The sequence below is a fragment of the Hydractinia symbiolongicarpus genome, chromosome 4 (assembly GCF_029227915.1).
Source record: "Hydractinia symbiolongicarpus strain clone_291-10 chromosome 4, HSymV2.1, whole genome shotgun sequence".
Taxonomy (NCBI): domain Eukaryota; kingdom Metazoa; phylum Cnidaria; class Hydrozoa; order Anthoathecata; family Hydractiniidae; genus Hydractinia; species Hydractinia symbiolongicarpus.
Genome location: NC_079878.1, coordinates 18,666,489 through 18,686,063, shown reverse-complemented (window position 1 = coordinate 18,686,063; position 19,575 = coordinate 18,666,489). Strand labels below are relative to the sequence as shown.

The 19,575-nt window shown below is 35.0% G+C and overlaps 2 protein-coding genes across 2 annotated transcripts in view; one reads left to right on the top strand and one right to left on the bottom strand.

Annotated features, from left to right (window-relative positions):
* Nucleotides 1–7,603: 7,603 nt before the first annotated feature.
* On the bottom strand, nt 7,604–12,010 carry LOC130642295 (uncharacterized). The gene is made up of 6 exons (XM_057449385.1): nt 11,958–12,010; nt 11,535–11,617; nt 11,343–11,425; nt 10,588–10,605; nt 8,823–9,991; nt 7,604–8,747 (listed from the first exon to the last, which is right to left on the bottom strand). The coding sequence occupies exons 1-6, from the start codon at nt 12,008–12,010 to the stop codon at nt 7,604–7,606; spliced, it is 2,550 nt and encodes an 849-aa protein (XP_057305368.1).
* Nucleotides 12,011–12,132: 122 nt separating this feature from the next.
* LOC130641637 (cyclin-dependent kinase 2 homolog) overlaps nt 12,133–19,575 on the top strand; it is a 39,489-nt gene continuing 32,046 nt past the window's right edge. Inside the window, exons 1-8 of the mRNA XM_057448517.1 lie at nt 12,133–12,153; nt 12,404–12,506; nt 16,070–16,156; nt 16,400–16,437; nt 18,243–18,473; nt 18,800–18,894; nt 19,090–19,169; nt 19,289–19,383. Coding sequence (XP_057304500.1) covers nt 12,437–12,506; nt 16,070–16,156; nt 16,400–16,437; nt 18,243–18,473; nt 18,800–18,894; nt 19,090–19,169; nt 19,289–19,383 — 696 coding nt within the window. The 5' untranslated portion in view covers nt 12,133–12,153; nt 12,404–12,436. The remainder of the gene's footprint in view (nt 12,154–12,403; nt 12,507–16,069; nt 16,157–16,399; nt 16,438–18,242; nt 18,474–18,799; nt 18,895–19,089; nt 19,170–19,288; nt 19,384–19,575) is intronic.

Here is a 19,575-nt window from a genome sequence, read left to right as displayed (position 1 = left end):
GCTCGTTGAAGCACGTGATTTACGTGAAAGGCCCTTATTAAGCTGCAAAAGGCCGTATTACAATCTTCAAATGCCCATGCACGTAGTTGACGGTGTTTTTTGGCGATCTTGTAATCTATTGAGAGTGAAAGGACTAGACTAATGCGCACGTGTCTAGGCTCGTGTAAGCACGTGATTTACGTGAAAGGCCCTTATTAGGCTGCAGAAAGCCGAATTACAATGGTTAGAAGACTATGCACGTAGTTGACGGTTTTCCATAGCCATTCCGGAATGGAATCCGTCTTGAAACGTCGTAGTTCATTGAGAGTGGAAGGAATAGACCGATCCCCACCTTTTTATGCGCGTGGAAGCACGTCATTTACGTGTAAGGCTCCTATTAGGCTGCAAAAGGCCGTATTACAATATTAAGAATGCACGTGGTTAACGGTGTTCTTTGGCCATTGCGGATTGGAAAACGACTTGGGGTGTCATGGTCAATTGCGAGTGATAGGACTAGACCGACCCTCACATGACTACGCTAGTGGAAGGACGAGATTTACGAGAAAGCCTTTAATAGCCTGCAAATGGCAGCATTACAATGTTTAGAAGACTAAACACATACTTGACAGTGTTTTATGGCCATCACGGTAGAGAAAATGACTTGAGCCGTTGTACTCTATTAAGAGTGAAGGAACTAGACCGATCGTCACCTGTCTGAACCCGTGGAAGCACGTGATTTACTTTTAAGGCCCTTATTTGGCTGCAAAAGACCGTATTAAAATCTTTTGAAGGCTGTGCACGTAGTTGACGGTGTTGTATGTCCATTGCGGATTGGAGAAGGACCTGAGGCGTTGTAGTCAATTAAGAGTTGTCAACTACGCCCAAATTTCGTAATATAGACTTCTGCAGCCTGATAAAGTCCTTACACGCAAATCACATGGTTCCTTCAGCCCAGGCAGGTGTTCGTCGGTCTAGGCCTTACAATCCCAATAGATTACGTCGCTTGAAGTCGTTTTCCTTGCTGCCATGGCCATAGAACACTGTCAACTACGTGGAAAGCCTTGCACGTAAATCACGTAGTTCTGCAAACCCAGACAGGTGGCCATCGGTCTAGTTTTTTCAGTCTCCATGTACTACGACGTCTAAAGTTGTTTTCCTTGGCACTATGTCCATAGAACACTGTCAACTATATGCAAAGGTTTCTAAATGTTGTAATATGCCCTTTTCTGGCCTAAGAAGAGCCATACATGTTAATCAAGTGCTTCGATGAACCCAGACAGGTGGTCAAACGTCTAGTCTTTACAATCCCAATGGATTACAACATCTGAAACCTTTTTCTTTGGCTCCATGGCTATTGAGCGCCGTCAACTACGTGCACGTTCTTCTAAATTTTGTAATATGGCCTTCTGCAGCCTGATAAAGGCCTTACACGTAAATCACGTGGTTCAGCGAGCCCAGACTGGTGGTCATCGGTCTAGTGTCTCCAGTCTCAAATCATTACGAAGATTGAAGGCGTTCTTCTTGGCGCCATGGCCATAGAAAACCGTCAACTACGCGCACAGTCTTCTAAATGTTGTAATATGGTTTTTGCGGCCTAATAAAGGCCATACACGTAAATCACGCATTTCGACTAGCCCAGAGAGGTGGTCATTGGTCTAATTCTTCCAGTCTGAATGTACTACGACTTCTGAATTTCTTTTCCTTGGCTCCATGGCGTTAGAGACAGGTGAACTACGTGCACAGGCTTCTAAATGTCGCAGTATCGTCTTCTGCCGCCTAATAAATGTCTTATACGCAAATCACATGGTTCCTTAAGCCCAGACAGGTGGTCATCGGTCTAGTCTTTCCAGTGTCAATTTCTTACGATGATTGAAGTCGTTCTTTTTAGCGCCATGGCGATAGAACACCGTCAACTACGTGCATAGACTTCTAAATGTCCCAATATGGCCTTCTGCAGCCTAATAAAGGCGTTACAGGTAAATCACATGGCTTCACTAGCACAGACAGGTGGTCAACAACCTAGTGTTTACAATCCCAATGGACTACGTAGCTTGAAGTCGTTTTCGTATTTAGTCTTTTTTTGTGGCTTTTTGTTTGTTTTTTGTTTGTTTTTGTCTTGATCAACTCTTTGAATTTGTTTTCGTCTGAACTCGTCTGAATTTGTTTTCCTTGGCACCATGGTCATAGAACACCGTCAACTATATGCACAGGCCTCTAAATGTAGAAATATCGCGGTTCTGTCTGTCTGTCTGTCTGTCTGTCTGTCTGTCTGTCTGTCTGTCTGTCTGTCTGTCTGTCTGTCTGTCTGTCTGTCTGTCTGTCTGTCTGTCTGTCTGTCTGTCTGTCTGTCTGTCTGTCTGTCTGTCTGTCTGTCTGTCTGTCTGTCTGTCTGTCTGTCTGTCTGTCTGTCTGTCTGTCTGTCTGTCTGTCTGTCTGTCTGTCTGTCTGTCTGTCTGTCTGTCTGTCTGTCTGTCTGTCTGTCTGTCTGTCTGTCTGTCTGTCTGTCTGTCTGTCTGTCTGTCTGTCTGTCTGTCTGTCTGTCTGTCTGTCTGTCTGTGGATGTCTTCATTTTCCTTTGATGTTGCCGAAAAATGCATGTCTAGTATGTCAAATTTTCTGACGTTATGGCGCGATGTTAATAATACTACTTAAACGTCAATAACTTATATTAAATTATTAAAGCCATTACAATGTACCTAAAACTTTGAGGCCAAATAACTTGGAAACGAGGTGGTGACATCAATGATTTTTCACCGCGTCGGTGAGTAGGGACCATCTGAGACCAATTTGAGTAAGTTATCTTTTCACGCTTAATGTCTCCCGTTTCCATATGTGGTTTTTCATTGTATTGATATAATTCTTTTTGAACTATATTTTATCGCACTTTATAAAAAAAAATCTGGGTAGGGTTCCTAAAACTGGGTCCCTGAATTCGCTTCGGAGCGGACGGGTTGATGACGTCATCAAAAAACCTTTAAACTCTAATATCTCTGCAACTGTCTGTCAAATGTACACAAGAAGCCCTACGGTTTAAAGATTTCCGCCGTTATCAATAATCTGAAAAAGTACTGAACTTTGAAGAGGACTGAGTAATATGGGGTAACAAAATCATTGAATATTCTAAAATTTTAAAATTCAATTTTTGATTATTATTGTAACTGTAAATCAGAGCTAACATAACTTACATAAACTTTTTCTCTCTGTAAGAACCATTTTAAAAGAAAAATAATTAAACCTGAAAATTGATGAATAATAAAAACAAAATAAGAACAACGTCAAGGCTGAAAATTTACCGATATTCTCTTTTTGTCAGCAAGGTGGCAGCAAATTATACACAATCAGTTACGAAGGTTATTTTCAGACTATATATTCATATTTTTTTCTTTTATAACACAATTGTCACGATTTATAGCTATAGTACATTATCTTTCACCAAAAATATTCAGCCTTAACAATTCCTGTTTAAATTAAAATTCATGAATGATTAATTAGTTCTGCCGGATATAGTTTAAGTCTACGTGGTTGCGAAAATTGTACAAAAGGAAATGACGTAATTATTAAAGGGAAATGTTAATAACATCAAAGACGGCACATTAAAAAAGCGATCTTCATTATGCTACACTGCACGACCTTTAACTTTCGATAGCATATAAACTTTAAAATAAAGTATTGTTTATTGGATAATAAAACAATCTGTTGCATTGTTAGGATTCTTATTGGCTTAAAACTCATTTTAGCCTCGTTCTCAGAAAAATATCTGTCAAAACGACGATTTAGGCTTTAGACTGGATAAGTTTTAGGCGTCCAGGTTTTGGGCTGTCTCTATCCATAGGCGATTTTATAGATTCCGCTTTCGCCGGCGGAAATCAATGATCCTATACGTTTTCTTGATCACCGTTTTAATTTCCATACGATGAAGGCAACAGGCAAACTACGTTCTAAAAAATTTTTTTGGGTTTAACGGGTCGTTGCTGACGTCAGCAAAATTTTTAACTGTGTTATATCTCATTAACCGTTCATCAAAAGCACATCATCATATACATTTTCATGATGGTCAGCAGTTTAAGCTCTAAACAATAGAAGCAATGTAAAAACAAGGTTCTATTTTTTATTTTTATTTTTTGTGGATAAGTTTGTGACGTCATTAAATTTCAAATTACGCTTCTTTTAATTTTTATTCTGCCTCAGTGGATTTTTTTACGGGATTTATCGACTAGTCTCTTTAATAATAGCCGTATTCCGCCTGTCTGTGTGTCCGCGAAAGCCGTGTCCCGTAACGGAAACACGAAATTTTTAAAATACGCACGAATATCAAATGCCATAAATTTTTGTCCACTTTGTTGCAACGGGTTAATTTAAAAGACGAGCGAACGCGACGGGGGCGACCCCGTGGATTTCTCCACGGGTTAACGACTAGTCTATATTATAATACCCGATACGTCTGTCCGTCTTCAAGCAAAATAGTATTGAAAGTAGCGAGACGCACGCTATGCGGTTTAAAAAGAACAGGCTAACCCGTGGATTTTCCACGGGCCACCCGCTAGTATCATAGAAATGTTCGCAAAAACCTCAGCCGTCATTCCCGTCTTATGTCTCGGCGGCCGCTTCGCTAGGACAATAATTAAATCATAATGGCAACCCATATGTAGTGTGAATTAACGGAAAGGCAGACATTGCCCCATTTTTTTTAAATTTTGGACGCACGCACCGTGGGCTTGTCCAGGGGCCTTAAACAAATGCGTGTGTAGTGCGTAGTAAGAAAAACAGAAAAAAAAGGAATTAAAAAATATTTTACAATAAAGTTGATTTTTTCTTCTTATAATAATAAGACGAATCTCTCTTTTACCGCACTCCCATAGGTTTAGATATAAGAACAACAAAGCATGTTGTGTTATCTTGTGTTTTAAAAAGTATAACTAAATAGTTGGTAGATCACTTTATTTTATTTTGATTTATTTCCAGTTAAGCAACAAAATGATGATGATCTAAAAAACATTTAAAAGAAAATTACAAATAATGTAAGGTCCCTAGAAATAACTTTAAACAGATAAACATCATCAGCAACGGAAGTTGACTGCCAAATCGGCTTGTTCCGCCGTAAACGAAGCGCATTTGCAATGGTAGCATTGCAGACATCGTGTACATTACAGTCAACTTCGTTGTCTTTGGGTTTTTTTAGACATGACTAGATATATGGGGTTTTTCAACCCACAATTTTGTTTAATTGGGAGGTTTAAGCTTAAAACTCCGCTTCCTATATACACAATTTGACACCCCCCAAAAAATCTGTAACATCACAACTTTTAGGAAAATCCCCTAATTCTGCGCATGCGCAAAAAATCTGACGGCAGCCGACAAATCCAACGGCATCATACTCAAGTTAAGTTCAATTATTCAAAACTTGATGAGAGAAATCCCCTAATTCAAAAGTTTCTATCCATCTAAAATTTTCTTGATAAATAAAATGTGTATATAAAAAAGAGACACGAGTTGGTTTAGAAACGTTCGGGATTGTTTCAAAACCCAAGAGATGTGTAATATTGCCGTTATGGATGAAACCTGGATGATCTAGCATGTCCAGATCATTCAGTTAAACAAAATCCCTATACGCTCATGCATGCCCCAGATAACTTCTAGACACAGGAAATGTGCATCAGAGCCGTTAAAGAGGATCCCTATATAATCTTGTTTAGTTGGTTTGCTTATACTTTATATTTTAAATGTTTCTTTATATATATAATTCTTTTTTTTTTCTCTTTGGTATATAATTTTTTTTTTCTCCTTGCGAAAATGGGTGTGAAACGTTTCAGTATGTTTTAAACTTGTCCTAAAATTAGTTTTAAATATATTTTAAGCATTTGTTATTTTACATTATATTTATATATATATATATATAGATGTAGCTAGGTACACAGTTGCATGTAAAAGTTATCTATTAATAAATTGCTCTAATATATATAAACCATTCTTCCCACTGCTTTTTCTTTATTCTCAAGATAATGAATGGATCTTGCTTTTTTGTAGGTAAATTTTGAACAAAGCATTTTTCTTCCATGCATTAAACTCCCTGGTCTTTCTGCTGAAGTATTCCTTAGTTATTGACGTTTGATCCAGAAACAGCCAAAAAATTTTTAAAACGTATATACATCCTTGTGATGATAACTTATATTTTGTGTATATACTGTGTGTTATTTCTGCTCTCGTCAAATCACAAAAAAGTTCCCATACTGTAGCTATTGTATGGCAAAAAATGTTTAAATTTTGCTGCCATAAGCTACCATTCTCAATTTTCGCGCTTCTGCTAACATTACTGGAAAACTTGACGTATATCCGACACTCATCAAATGATCAAGGAAATGCCCGATTTTGACGAAACATTTATTAAATACTGGAAAACGATGTTCTCACTGTAGGTGCTTGGAAATTAAAGACACGATTCCAACGGAGCAGTTAACAATCTTACTCCTAGAAATATAGTGGCGTAAGCCAAGCCAACTACAAGTGAGAGAAAACAACTGAAAATAATGCTCAGGTGCAGAACAACTCGTGTGATGTATGAAAGACTAATTTCACTCAACAGCGAATTTATTACTATAATGTATGTTCGACCCTGTCGCTATATGTTGAAGACTGCTAGCGCAGAAAAAGGATGTGCAAGATGTGCAAAACAAAACGGACTAAAGGGGAAAATTTAACTAAAAATAGTACCAAAATTACAATTATTCTTTTTACATAATTAACACGGGACATCACAACACAAAACTAACGAATATAATGCGTCTCGTACTCCACCGCAGAGCGAACTCTACAGCAGAGCACAAACGGGACAACACAAGGACAACACAAATTACATAACAAATATAAATTTCAATACGGCAGGAACGCATGGTTCCTCTCATGTTCGTGCATACAACATGACCTAATGGCTCCTCGTCGGGAATCGGACTATTCGTTTTCCAGAAGCAAAACTACTTTTGATATCGGCTGTTGCATTACGACTCGAGATGCGCTCATTCGAATGTTCACAATTCTCCCTATTCCATGCTTATCTGAAACGACGCTCACAGTTCTTGCTAACGGCCATCGATTTCGAACAGTAAACATGGTTGAGTCTTTTAATATGACGATGTCTCCAACCTCAAAATTACGTTTAATCGTGTTCCAACGTCGACGTTCCTGAAGGGTTGAAAGAAATTCCTTTCTCCATCTAATCCAGAATTTTTTGCTATGTGTTGAACTCTACGCCATCTTTTCCTCGAATAAACATCAGGTTTCGGAGACTCTCCCGGTGGTGGCAACACGACATCTGACTTCATTGTCGAGATATTTGATGGAGATAGTGGTATGAAGCTATTCGCGTCACTGAGGGTATCGACTGTTAGGGGTCTTGAGTTTAATATGGCTTCCGTTTCAATGAGGAGGGTGTTTAATGATTCATCATCTAAACTTGAACCGTGGGTCTTTAGCAATGACGTTAGAATTTGTCTGGCTGATCTTATCTGCCTCTCCCAGACTCCTCCCATGTGACTGGCTGCTGGTGGATTGAAGTTCCATATCCAATCAGCGTTTAACTCGTTTAGAAAAAACTTGATTTTTTCATGATCCATTTCTAAAAAAGCTCGTTTTAATTCATTATCACTTCCAACGAAGTTACTCCATTATCAGATGTTAGATACCTTACAATTCCTCTTCTGCCAACAAAGCGACGAAGGGCCAAAATAAACGTATCAGTTTCTAAACTGCTTGCGATTTCAATGTGTACAGCTCTGCTAGACAAACATGTAAACAATACACCATACCTTTTCATCTCGCTTCTCCTTACCTTGATCAAGAACGGACCAAAACAATCTAATCCGCAATAACTGAATGGTGATGCTTCGTTGAACCTTTCTTTTGGCAAATCGGCCATCTTTTGCTCTCCAGCACGTCCTCTTAAACTTCTACATATGGTGCACTTATGAATAACCTTTCGTGTTAAAGCATTTATATTCACGATCCAAATCCCATAACTTCGTACTTTGTTGATGGTTATTCCTCTGCCCGCATGTGCGACGTTCTGATGGCAATATCGAATAATCAACATGGATGTCTGGCTATCTTTTGGCATGATGATAGGATGCACATGTTCTTTATCTAGCCCAGATCGTTCGATTCTTCCTCCTACTCTTAACAGGCCTTGTGAATCAACAAAGGGATTAAGTTTTAGCAATTTGTTTTTAACATTGATTTTCCCAGACAACAAATTTCGCAATTCTGTTTCGAAATATTTTTCTTGAGTCAGCTGCATGATTTTTCTTTCAGCACATTTCAATCGTTCTACGTCGATGATACCTTTCGTGGATGCATCGCCGGGTTTTATCGTTTTGATTCTATCTGCAAACAGAAGGATCCACGCCATTACACGCTTCATTTTCTTCCAGCAAGACATGCGTTCTTCAAGCGTGCTCATCAGATCATTTGTGACTAGGCAAGCGTTTACTTTCACTTTCTTAACCTCCGAGTCGTTTTCGTCTACTTCTGCGGCGTGTTTGGATAGTTTCCAACTATACTGATCATTCCACAAGAACTCTGGTCCTCTAAACCATATTTTAACTTGTTTGTCTTTGGAAGCATCTGATCCTCTTGACGCTATGTCGGCCGGATTTTCGTTCGACGGTACATAATTCCAGTCGTTGATTTTGCTGTTGCTTCTGATAATCTCGATCCTATTAGCCACAAAAACTTTGAATCTTTTCGTTTGATTCTTTAGATATCCTAAGACGACTTGACTATCAGTCCAAAAATATTCATTAATACATAGTAGTCGCAATTCTTATCTCAACAAAGAAGCTATCTTAACAGACAAAGTAGCTGCTGTTAATTCTAATCGAGGCATAGATACGAATTTCAAAGGAGCGACTCTTGCCTTACCCATAACCAAGCAAACATGTACTCTGCCACTTTCATTTACTATTCTTAGGTACGTAGCTTGGCCATATGCAAACTCTGATGCATCAGAAAAGTAGTGGATCGAGGAATGAACAATCTTACCAAATTTTTTGGGCTTGAAGCATCGCGGTATTCTAAATCCTTCAAGAGGCTGGATACAGTCTTTCCATATGTTCCAGTCATTACAATTGTCTTCAGGAACTGGGTCATCCCAATTTAGGCTCATGCTGCACAGTTCTTGAAGGATTATTTTTTCTCTGACTAGAAATGGAGCTAAAAAATCGTACAACGTGCTCAACATAGAAAGCATACCTCTTCTGCTGTAGGGCGTCTTTTTCAGGTCGATCTTAAATTTGAAGCAATCCATTTCGATATCCCATGTGATACCTAACGTACTATCGGACGGCAGATCCGTATCTCCAGACAATAATTCACAATCAGTAAACCCTGTTTTCCGATCATCTTCAGGTATAGACAATAACACTTCTTTATTATTACTGACAAATTTTGTTAATCTAAAACCTCCCGCCTTACACATAGAAGTGACTTTTTTCATTAATGAAATAGTATCACCAAGATTATCTTTTGACTTCAGCATGTCATCGACATAAAAATTCTTCAATAACGTTTCCGCTGCATCAGTTCCAAATTTGCCTTGATTATCTAAGGCAGTTTTCTTCAAGGCATAATTGCTACAACTCGCAGACGAAGTTGCTCCAAAGATGTGGACATTCATTTCGTATTCGACCGGTTTGGTCATTTCTTTATCGCTTTTGTCCCACCAAAGAATTCTCTGAAACGATCTTTGGTGTTCCGTTACAAACACCTGGAAGTACATAGCTTCGATGTCAGCCATGACTGCTATGGTTCCTTCTCTAAATCTGTTAAGCACACCTATAAGATGGTTGGTAAAGTCTAGTCCAGGGATCAATTCCTTGTTTAATGATCTACCATGGTATTCTGCTCCACAATCAAAGACTACTCTGATCTCATTCTTCTTTTCATTATAAACTGCATGATGGGGGATATACCAAGACTTCCCAGGAGATGCAGGTAGCACGGCTTTTCTTGCATAGAACAACTCCTGTGATGTACGAAAGACTAATTTCACTCAACAGCGAATTTATTTTGTGGCGTCGTAGATTAGTGGTTATAGCTCTCGTACTCTGTGCGGGAGACCGGGGTTCGATTCCTCTTGACGGCGATTCAACATGGGCGAGTGAATGTTACCATAGCCCCGGGTTAACCCAAGCCATGTGAGGGAAATTGGGAAGATGGCACACTGTGTGGGCCGTTGGATGTTGCCGGGAGTTGTCTAGTAGAGCGCGGGCTCTAATTGGGTCTGCGTAGCTCAAAATGAGCATTAAATACTCTAGGACTCTCCATCCACGCCATGGCCCCTCCTGGAAATAATAGACAGGGTATATCCCTCGATATTTGTGAGGCTAGCCATGTAAAATATGCACATCTATCTATCTTTATTACTATAATGTATGTTCGACCCTGTCGCTACATGTTGAAGACTGCTAGCACAAAAAAAGGATGTGCAAGATGTGCAAAACAAAACGGACTAAAGGGGAAAATTTAACTAAAAATAGTACCAAAATTACAATTATTCTTTTTACATAATTAACACGGGACATCACAACACAAAACTAACGAACATAATGCATCTCATACTCCACCGCAGAGCGAACTCTACAGCGGAGCACAAACGGGACAACACAAGGACAACACAAATTACATAACAAATATAAATTTCAATACGGCAGGAACACTCACTATGCGCGCTCAACCTTGAAATATCTTATCTGTTGCAATTGGTGCCTGATTTGTCGGTGACTAACAAAAAAGCTGTTAAAAGTTACCCAGGGTCGTATTTTTGAAGATATACAAGTAAAACAAATCGACCAGGAAAGCTGAAATTGAGGCTGTGACGTCATTTTTTGGTTTATACAAATTTAACAGCTTTTTTAAGGGCAGTCCATCAAAAGCCACATTTAGGCCAATTCGACATGAAAACTCCTTTTCCTATAGTGAGATCACTACATTGGTCTGTTAGGGACTGTCCGTAAGTTGCCCAGTGGTGTCAAATATGCATCTACTATATGCGACGCTGAAGAAACTCAGTTCCGTCGAAGATGTTATGTAATATTTAATAGACGTAATACACTTAATTTGAATAAAACAATCTCAAATACAGCTTGATAATATTAGAATGAGCTTGTTGAGAAAAAAACTAAGAATTTAATGTTTTTTAATTCTCGTTCTAAGTTGTACAAAAGTAAAATTTTCGTGACTTGAAGTAAAAATAACAAGTTAGGCGCCCTATCAACAACAAGTTCAGGAAGTTGATTTTAAGCAGTTTTGGCCACCAGAGGTCGTTGAAGGGCGGTGGCTTACAGGGTGCCACCCTAGATCCGTTGGGGGCTCACAACGCCGCCTAAACACCCAGATGTTGTTTGATTGCTCTGGCTAGCAATTTTACACCAGTCAAAAAAAAATCCTAAATCCACGCCTGTAATTTATATGCATTCACTTTACAGGAAATCTGCATTTACTTTATAGGACATGACTTCAGCTTTAGCAGCTTTCTGTCATTGAAAAAATGTTAACTTTTTTCTTACATTCTAAACTTGCTTCCTGTATGGAAACCATGTTAACCACTTTATTAGAGTATATTTTGTGATTGTAAAGTAACAAATTGTTGCTAAGTGGGTATTATACACATATCAACAATAATCTGGTATTTAATGAAATATTTACTTTAATTGCTTTTTAAATGCAACCTCTTTAGATTTCAATAGCTTGTCATTGTTTATTTTTTAAAGAAAAGAGGTTTGGCAGTGACTAATGTTGTGATTAAAATTTTTTTCATTTTTTTTTATAAATGTATAGAAAATACCACTAAAAAAACCATGTGCGATGGGAATTTTATTTTATTAAGCAAATATGCTTTAATTTTGTTAATGAAAAATACATATTAAATGAAAAATACATATCAAATGAAAAATATATATCAAATGAAAAATACATATTAACTGAAAAACTGTGTCATAAATGTTGTTGTTGTAAATGTTTTGATCATCCTAATTTTGGTCATCTGAGAATTTATATTTTTTCAGATAAATCACTTCTGACAAACTGAGAAAAAGTTATTTGTAGCCAATATTATATGACATAGTCAAATATATAGTTTATCAAAATTTCTTATTGCTATTAGTAAAGCTTGCAATTCTAATCAAGGTAAGAAAACGTTTTATCTATTATACCTTTACCTTGATTTCTCTTCTTAGCAACAATAATATATCAAATTTAGTTAAGTTAATTTAATAATATTGGTTTAAGACTTTAAAATTGTAATTCTTTTAAATTTTTTTGTGGTGAATTGTTTCATGTGTAACAACAAAACTATTTAAAGTTTAAATTTTGTGGACTAGTAATTTGTAATAAGTATTATATGTGGATATTATGCTTATTCTTATTTTTTTCATAGCCAACAAGCATATATAATTAAAATAATTCTGCCATGACAAGTGTTGCAACAAGGATGAATCACTTCTTTAGCACAAATAGTATTCCAATGGATTTACAAGCAGGTAATTATTCTATTTTTAAGCCTACCTGGTACATGTGAGGTCCTATATATGGCCTGTGTCTGTCCGTTCATCCGTCCGTTATCAGCTTTTCTCAGAATTGGATCATTAGTTTTTTCTGATTTTTTTGCGCAAAGCTAGAGTACAATAAACTTTTCAATGTGACAAAGTCAGAGTTTTAAAAAAATCTTATCGGCTAAAAAATAGCGGATTTATGTGCAAACTGAGCCAAAACGGTCTAAAAATTTGGTTTTTATCACATTTTTCAGAATTAGATCATTGTTTTTTTCTGATTTGTTGCACAATGCCATGGAACATGGACCCTTAAAAGTGACGAAGTAAGTGTAAGGTTATGGCAGACCCAAACCAGTTAGGAAGGATAAAATGCGCCAATTTGCTTTTGTGTTTGCAACAGTTGAATATGTTCAAACTAATTGAATGTTGATTGAAAACGGAGCCTGAGCACAAAGTGCATAAATTATTACAAGTTGAACATAAGGTATAAATAATTACCAGCTTGTCACAAATATGCGTGAGTTAGGAAATAGAGTTAATAATTAGAGTTAAGAAATAGAAGCGCAATAGACTTGATTTGAATAGGGTTGAGACTTGACAACTTGAATCTGACTTGTCTGTTCACTGTCTGCGACTGATAAAAAAAATGATAAAAAGTCTAAATTTATATAAAATATAACAAAAGAAATCGTCCACAGTTAATTGAATCTGGGAATTCGTCATGTCATACGACAGTTTAAAGTTCAACATAATCCGCCAACATTGAATTAAAAATTTATTATTTGAAACCGTTACACTCCCCCTACTTGGGATTAATTTTTCATGCATTTCGTATTTTTACTTTTCTCGTTGACTTTCACTGAGATCTTTCTCAGTTCATACACAACGTTTAACTCGTCCAATTTATGAATAACGACTAATTCACGTGCAGATCAGTATGTCTCTTGATGATACGAGGACTGTTGGCGAATATAGATCAAAAAATTAAGTTTAACATCAACAATTTGAGTGAAGTCATAAAGAAATTTGAACTACATTGTAACAGTGAACTTATGTTATGTGTTGCAATTTCAATGCACTAACCGAGACCCTGAGTCACAAGCCAGATGTAGCACTATAGGATAATGTCTTGGCGCTATTTTGCCTATGAAACAAGCCCTCTCGAGCTGGACCGTACTGGTAATGTAGTCATGATTGAGCACCCCTAAATAACTTATTGACATGGAAGTTATTATGGGGAGCTTTTTGATCAATGAAAGGAATTAGCGTAAATACCAGTTTAATATTAGCTATATACTTCCTGAGTTGCATAATTTAGGTATTTTAAGGGATGATGATCAGACTTTTTAAAGAAAATAATAGATTTTGACCAAATAAAACAGAAATAGATACATTTATTTAGCTCAAAGCCTGTGCATAGTGCATAACATTTCAGACAAAAAAAGCTTGTCATTGTCTTTTTAGAGACCGAATGTTGATTACGCTTGACCTGGCACATTTTCATTGCCTAACATTATAGGCAACCATCCATTTTGACCAACATTTTTTATAAGTTGTCGACCCAAATGCCAATCACACATGTCACACATACAATATTCTGTTATAGCTAAAGCTTTGGTAATACTAGTTTTCACTGGATACTTAATATTTTTCATTTAACATAAGAGTGTGACTGCAAACTGCCTTCAGCTTTGGTTGGAATAAAAATGCAGGTTATCATGCTGGACATCTTTGGCACATACTGCTATTTTTTAAAATTGTTTACTTGTACTATTCATAAACTGCTAGCTATATCAAGTTTACAATGCACTCAAAAGTCTGCCTTGTGACATTTCGTTAAAACATTCAAATCACAATTATTCTAGCTAGCTTTACTGGCGCCAAAATATAAAATTTGGGTAGCTAAACATAACAAAGATATAAAATGTATATGTAGGTTCAAGATCCTTTTTAGACCCTAAAAGTAGCTAAAAACCTACAAATAAATATATTTAAGTATGTAGACAGAAAAGGTCAAAAAAGATCCATAAAATTTTAAAATACATATAAATATAAATAAAGAAGCAAAAAAAGAGCTATAAAATATGCTAAAAGGTTGTGCTACCCCTCTATGAAGCTTAGTTAGAAATAAAGTTGATATACTTTGACTCACAGACCATGTCCCTATGGCTTCATAGAACTTTGTATGGCTTACAATTGTTAAGAAGGTGTTCTTATAATGGCGTTTTTTGGTTAAAAAACCCGCTTAAGAAACTTGGTATACTTTGGCTCACAGATGAAAAGTCGGGTATGTTACCAATTATAGGCCTACGCATTTTCACAGCAATGTGTTGTTCTAAGGTTCTTTTGGACAAAAATACAGTTATATTTTTCTGTTTTTAGCCTAATCCACTTTGTACAAACAAACTGCTTATGCAAAAATACAAATAAATTAACGATTTTAAATAATAATTTTTTTATTTAACGTGCTCAATTTTTTACTTGATTTTTATGCTTATATTTTTCTGCTGAAAGAATATATAATGAATACTTTTTAGATAAAAATTTATAAAAGCTTTATTTTTTAAAATCCTCCACAGTTTTCAGTTGATGTTATTCTTGTTTAACTAAATAAAAGAGGGAGCTTTTTTGGTGCTGGCTCATATTTTTAGATAGAATAAAATTATTTAGTAAAGAAATGTTTAGCCAGATAAAAAGAAGCAATAACTATGGTTAAAAAAATTAACATAACGTTTTTTAATCATTATGAAAAGACTGCTGATGTGAAAATGCCTTTTTCTTTGTATTTGAACTTTTTGTTTCAGTTCTTAACCGCAGAATATAAAAAGCAACTATTGTCATTTTAATCAGGTTTTTTACAATGTCTGTTATTTTATTGTACCTTTTATGGTGTAATTTTAATAAATGCAAACGAAATGGATAAGTTTTATTTACAGTAGTGTTGTTTAAATCGCCATAAGTACAAGAAGATAAACCAAAATAATAGTAAAAATGAAGACAAATTACTGTAAGGGGAGATCTGTGCCAGAAGTAACAATCACAAAACGTAAGGGACTTAAAATAAGCAACACTATTTATGAAAATGACTCTGTAGTTACATGGTGTTCTTCTGTTATGCCATAAATTTGTTGAACTTTCAATATTGGTAAATTATGATATCTAACGTTTTTCCGAAAGAAATGTTGTGAAATTGTTTCATTGTGGAGAAATGGGATAAAAAAATTGAAGTGATTAAAAGAATTCCTTTTGTTATGAGTATAGTTTGTGTTAAGTTTTACGTGTTTGTTTTTCATGTTTTAAAAGTATGTTATTAAATAATTTAAAACTTTTTGTTAGTGGGCAGTACATGTAATTTAAGTTTTAAAAGAAAATAGAGTTTTAACCCTTTCTTGATTAAAGATCAAAAATCAGTTGGTGTATTTCCAATATTGAATAAGGCTTTTATTTACTCTCAACTTTCTATTTTGGCTTATTACATATTTACACTTTTTTATTATTTAAACAAAAACTAACAAAATAAAAGATAATTTTCATACCTAATTTTACTTTAGATGACATAACTGATGAGCTTCCAAAGCGAAGGGCATTTTCTCGAGTACGAAAATTGTCAAAAAGACTCTCGTCAACTTTCAAATCTTGTAAGCGAAATTTTATATTAGGTGTTGAATGAAGAAGGTGATAAAAACGAGTAGTTTTTACTATGTTACTGTAAATGTCATGCAAATTTTCATTTAGAAGCATAATTGATCCTTGTCCCTATTAGTTCCACCCTATATTAGCCATATTTTGAATGAGGTACAAGTGATCATGGCTTGGAATTAAGGGACCAAGGTACCAAGTGTAGTTTCTTACTATTTTCAGTGTAATTTAACTTCTTTTAGCTTTTTCTCTTCGTGATGCCACAGAGGATACACCAGTAGTAAGTTTTTGACAATTTTTTTGCTTTATTTTAATAACAAAAAATAAAACAGTCTCTTATGATATTAATGAGTGCCTTCAAAGCCTTTCTAGATTGTTCCTTAATGCTGGAATTTTCTTCACATTTCACCTTCACAACCTTTTTTGAATCATAGGCTAGGGTTAATTAATTTCTTGTATTAAAACTTTTTGAGAAAACGAAAAATACCTTTAGCGAATTAATTTTCACACATTTTTGAAAATTATTGGGTATCTGGCTGTTTCTGAAATTTGCAATAAATTAATTCTTGCAAAATTTAAATTATATATAAATATATTGGAACTTTGCAACTTGATGGAAATTAGTTGTTGTGAAATTTATTTTCTTCTTGGAAATTATTTCGCAAAAAAGGTAGGATTTTGTAGTGTAGGATTTTTGGGTACAACTAAATAACACAAGATCCATTTATGAAGATTGAGAAACGAAATTTGACAAATTAAGAGTTACTCAGTTAAAAATCGTGTTCTCCATCGCTTGTGGTTTAATTTCCAAAATTCTGTCCTCCTACCCACTAAATCATGGCCAGAATTGTAGTACTTGTTGTAAAGGTACTCTTTGTAGTACAACAAGTATGTGTTTTTGGAAATCAAACTAACCGTAAATCAATTGATTAGATTTTCAAAAGGTGATTACAAATATACTTCTGACAGAAGCCTATAATAATTGCTGTGTTATCTCAATCCTTTTATATTTATTCAATCATATTCAGTTAAAATCATGTATATACTAATTTTTAAAACGAGCGGCATGATGTTGATATAAAAAAGTTTTGCATCATAGTCATCCTCCCTTTATAAGTCATGCTATGTGTGTATCAAATAACAATTTTATGCTTGTTAGCAATAAAATTTGTCTCACCTCCTACAATATTTAACTCCCCCTGATTGTACTTTTTTCTGCTTAGTCCCAATGACGCCTGGAAAATAATTAGGCTTGCTCTGCATGTGGCGACTTAAATGCAAAAGACCCCTGAAAGCATGCTGGATATAAAAATTTCATCTTGTTACTACTGGTATCATTTCACAATGTTTTCTAATACTTGAACAAGCTTATTGATTAATTTATTACACGTTTTCTTCATATAAATGACTTTTGTGATACAAAGTGTCCCATATGTTGTGTGTATACATTATTTACACATTGGTTGTGATTTCATTTTAGTAAGACTTTAAATTGGGGGTGAGATTTTTTTTTATTTTGTATTTGTATTTGTACTTGATTGGTGTATTATGGCTCACAATAAAGAGCAGTTTTTATATATTCACAACATAATAAGCCATTTAATACACTACAGAAGTATGCAACTAATTTTAATCTACACTACCTTTGGCATTTTTCATAAGTTTGTTATCTTAAAAAATTGGGGAAAAATGAGTAAAATTTAGTCATGAATGAAAATGTGTTACTTTTACCCATAATTTTTAAAACTCATTGAATACTCTAGTATTTTGCATGGTTTTTATGTGTTTGTCAGGCATTTGGGCAAGTGTAATTAACTTTTTCCTGGGTTTTAGTCAGAATAAGTATGGTGATTGAGTCAGAAAAGTATTTAAAGAATAAACAGTCGCAAATAATTGCTTTGTGAATGCCATGCCACGGTAATAATTCAGTGTACACATTATGATGTGTGCCATTTTCTTAATTCTTTTGGTAATAAAACCCTTCCAAAATTATAAAAGTACTCTTATTTTACCAGCCATCATAAAATGTTACTGTACCAGACAGAAAGTTTAAAGAAATAATTTACTTGTATTAATTGTGTTTAGGCCTCCATTGATCGAAATTTAACACAGAAGAATAAGGGGCCAAAGACAGGCCTAGGAAGAGTATTGTCATTACAAACATTTCACGAGTCTGAAGTTTTCAAAGACAAAACTGGAACAGAACAAACAGAAAAAATGCAGAATCACAGTATTTTTAGCACTATGAACCTATCCACAGAACACCCACATGATAATATAAGAAGAGTTCTATCAGTACCTGACTCAGCGGAAATGGTAGGATAAATATGTAAAGTACTTGTTGCTGCTATGTATACATTCACATCATTGTTGCATGCATGGTTTGCAACGTCTTGAAAACATTTTAAATGATGTCTAATACTATCGCTAGTTAAGGCATGGATTGGTTGTATGCCTAATTCCCAGATTGAAGAAAGGCAATTTTAATCATTCAATATTGTTTTAAAATTATCTACCAATTATTCACATTAAAATGAAATCACAGGTGATCCTTATTTCAGAAGTGGAAAAAATTAATAATTTTTAGCTCAAAAAAATATTTTGCCATATATGTTATTATTTTTACTGTATTTATTATTTAGCGCTCTTCGTCTCCTTATGGTAAACTTGAGTATTACACTAAACTAGAACAACTTGGTGAAGGATCCTATGCTACTGTTTATAAAGGAGTCAGCAAGTAGGCTTATCTGTTAAAGTCAATTTCGTTTTGCACAATGTTTTGTTTGGTAAAATAGCAGAGGATGGATTATATTGGTTTTAACAGAAAATTCCTTTCTTGCTAAAAGTTATTTTAAGTAATCCTTCCTAATTTTGATTTGAACGAGACGAAATAAGCTTACTAATAAGGTATAAGGTACTTTTGTTAACTTAGGATAAATAATATACTTGTGGCATTGAAAGAGATCAGACTACAGGAAGATGAGGGTATACCATTCACAGCTATTAGAGAAGGCAAGTTCGTTTTAACGACGTATGCACAGTGTGAATTATAACGTTTGATATATCACCAATGTCTCCATAGTAACTACTTAACCGCATTGTCAGTTACGTTATGTTTATCTATTTTTTAGCGTCACTATTAAAGGACTTAAAGCATGCCAATATTGTTCGACTACACGACATTATTCCAGCAAAAAAACACCTGGTTTTGGTATTTGAATACCTAGTATGTAATACAACTTTATTCATTTTTTTTTATTCATTCGTTGTTTTTATTTATTTATTGTTTTATTTATTTGTTGTTTTTATTAATTCATTGTTTATTCATTTGTTTTTATTCTTTCTTTGTTTTTATGCATATTTGTTTTTATTCATTCCTTGTTTTTTATTCATTTGTTTTTATTTGTTTGTTTTTATT

Bases quoted from the DNA above. Each gene is read 5' to 3' on its own strand.
- LOC130642295 (XM_057449385.1), bottom strand. From the start codon at position 12,010: ATGACCAAAATTAGGATGATCAAAACATTTACAACAACAACATTTATG. The intron at 11,618-11,957 runs GTTTTTCAGTTA...ATACCCACTTAG, and splicing joins ACAACAACATTTATGACACA to CAACAATTTGTTACTTTACA. The intron at 11,426-11,534 runs GTAAGAAAAAAG...TATAAATTACAG, and splicing joins ACAGGAAGCAAGTTTAGAAT to GCGTGGATTTAGGATTTTTT.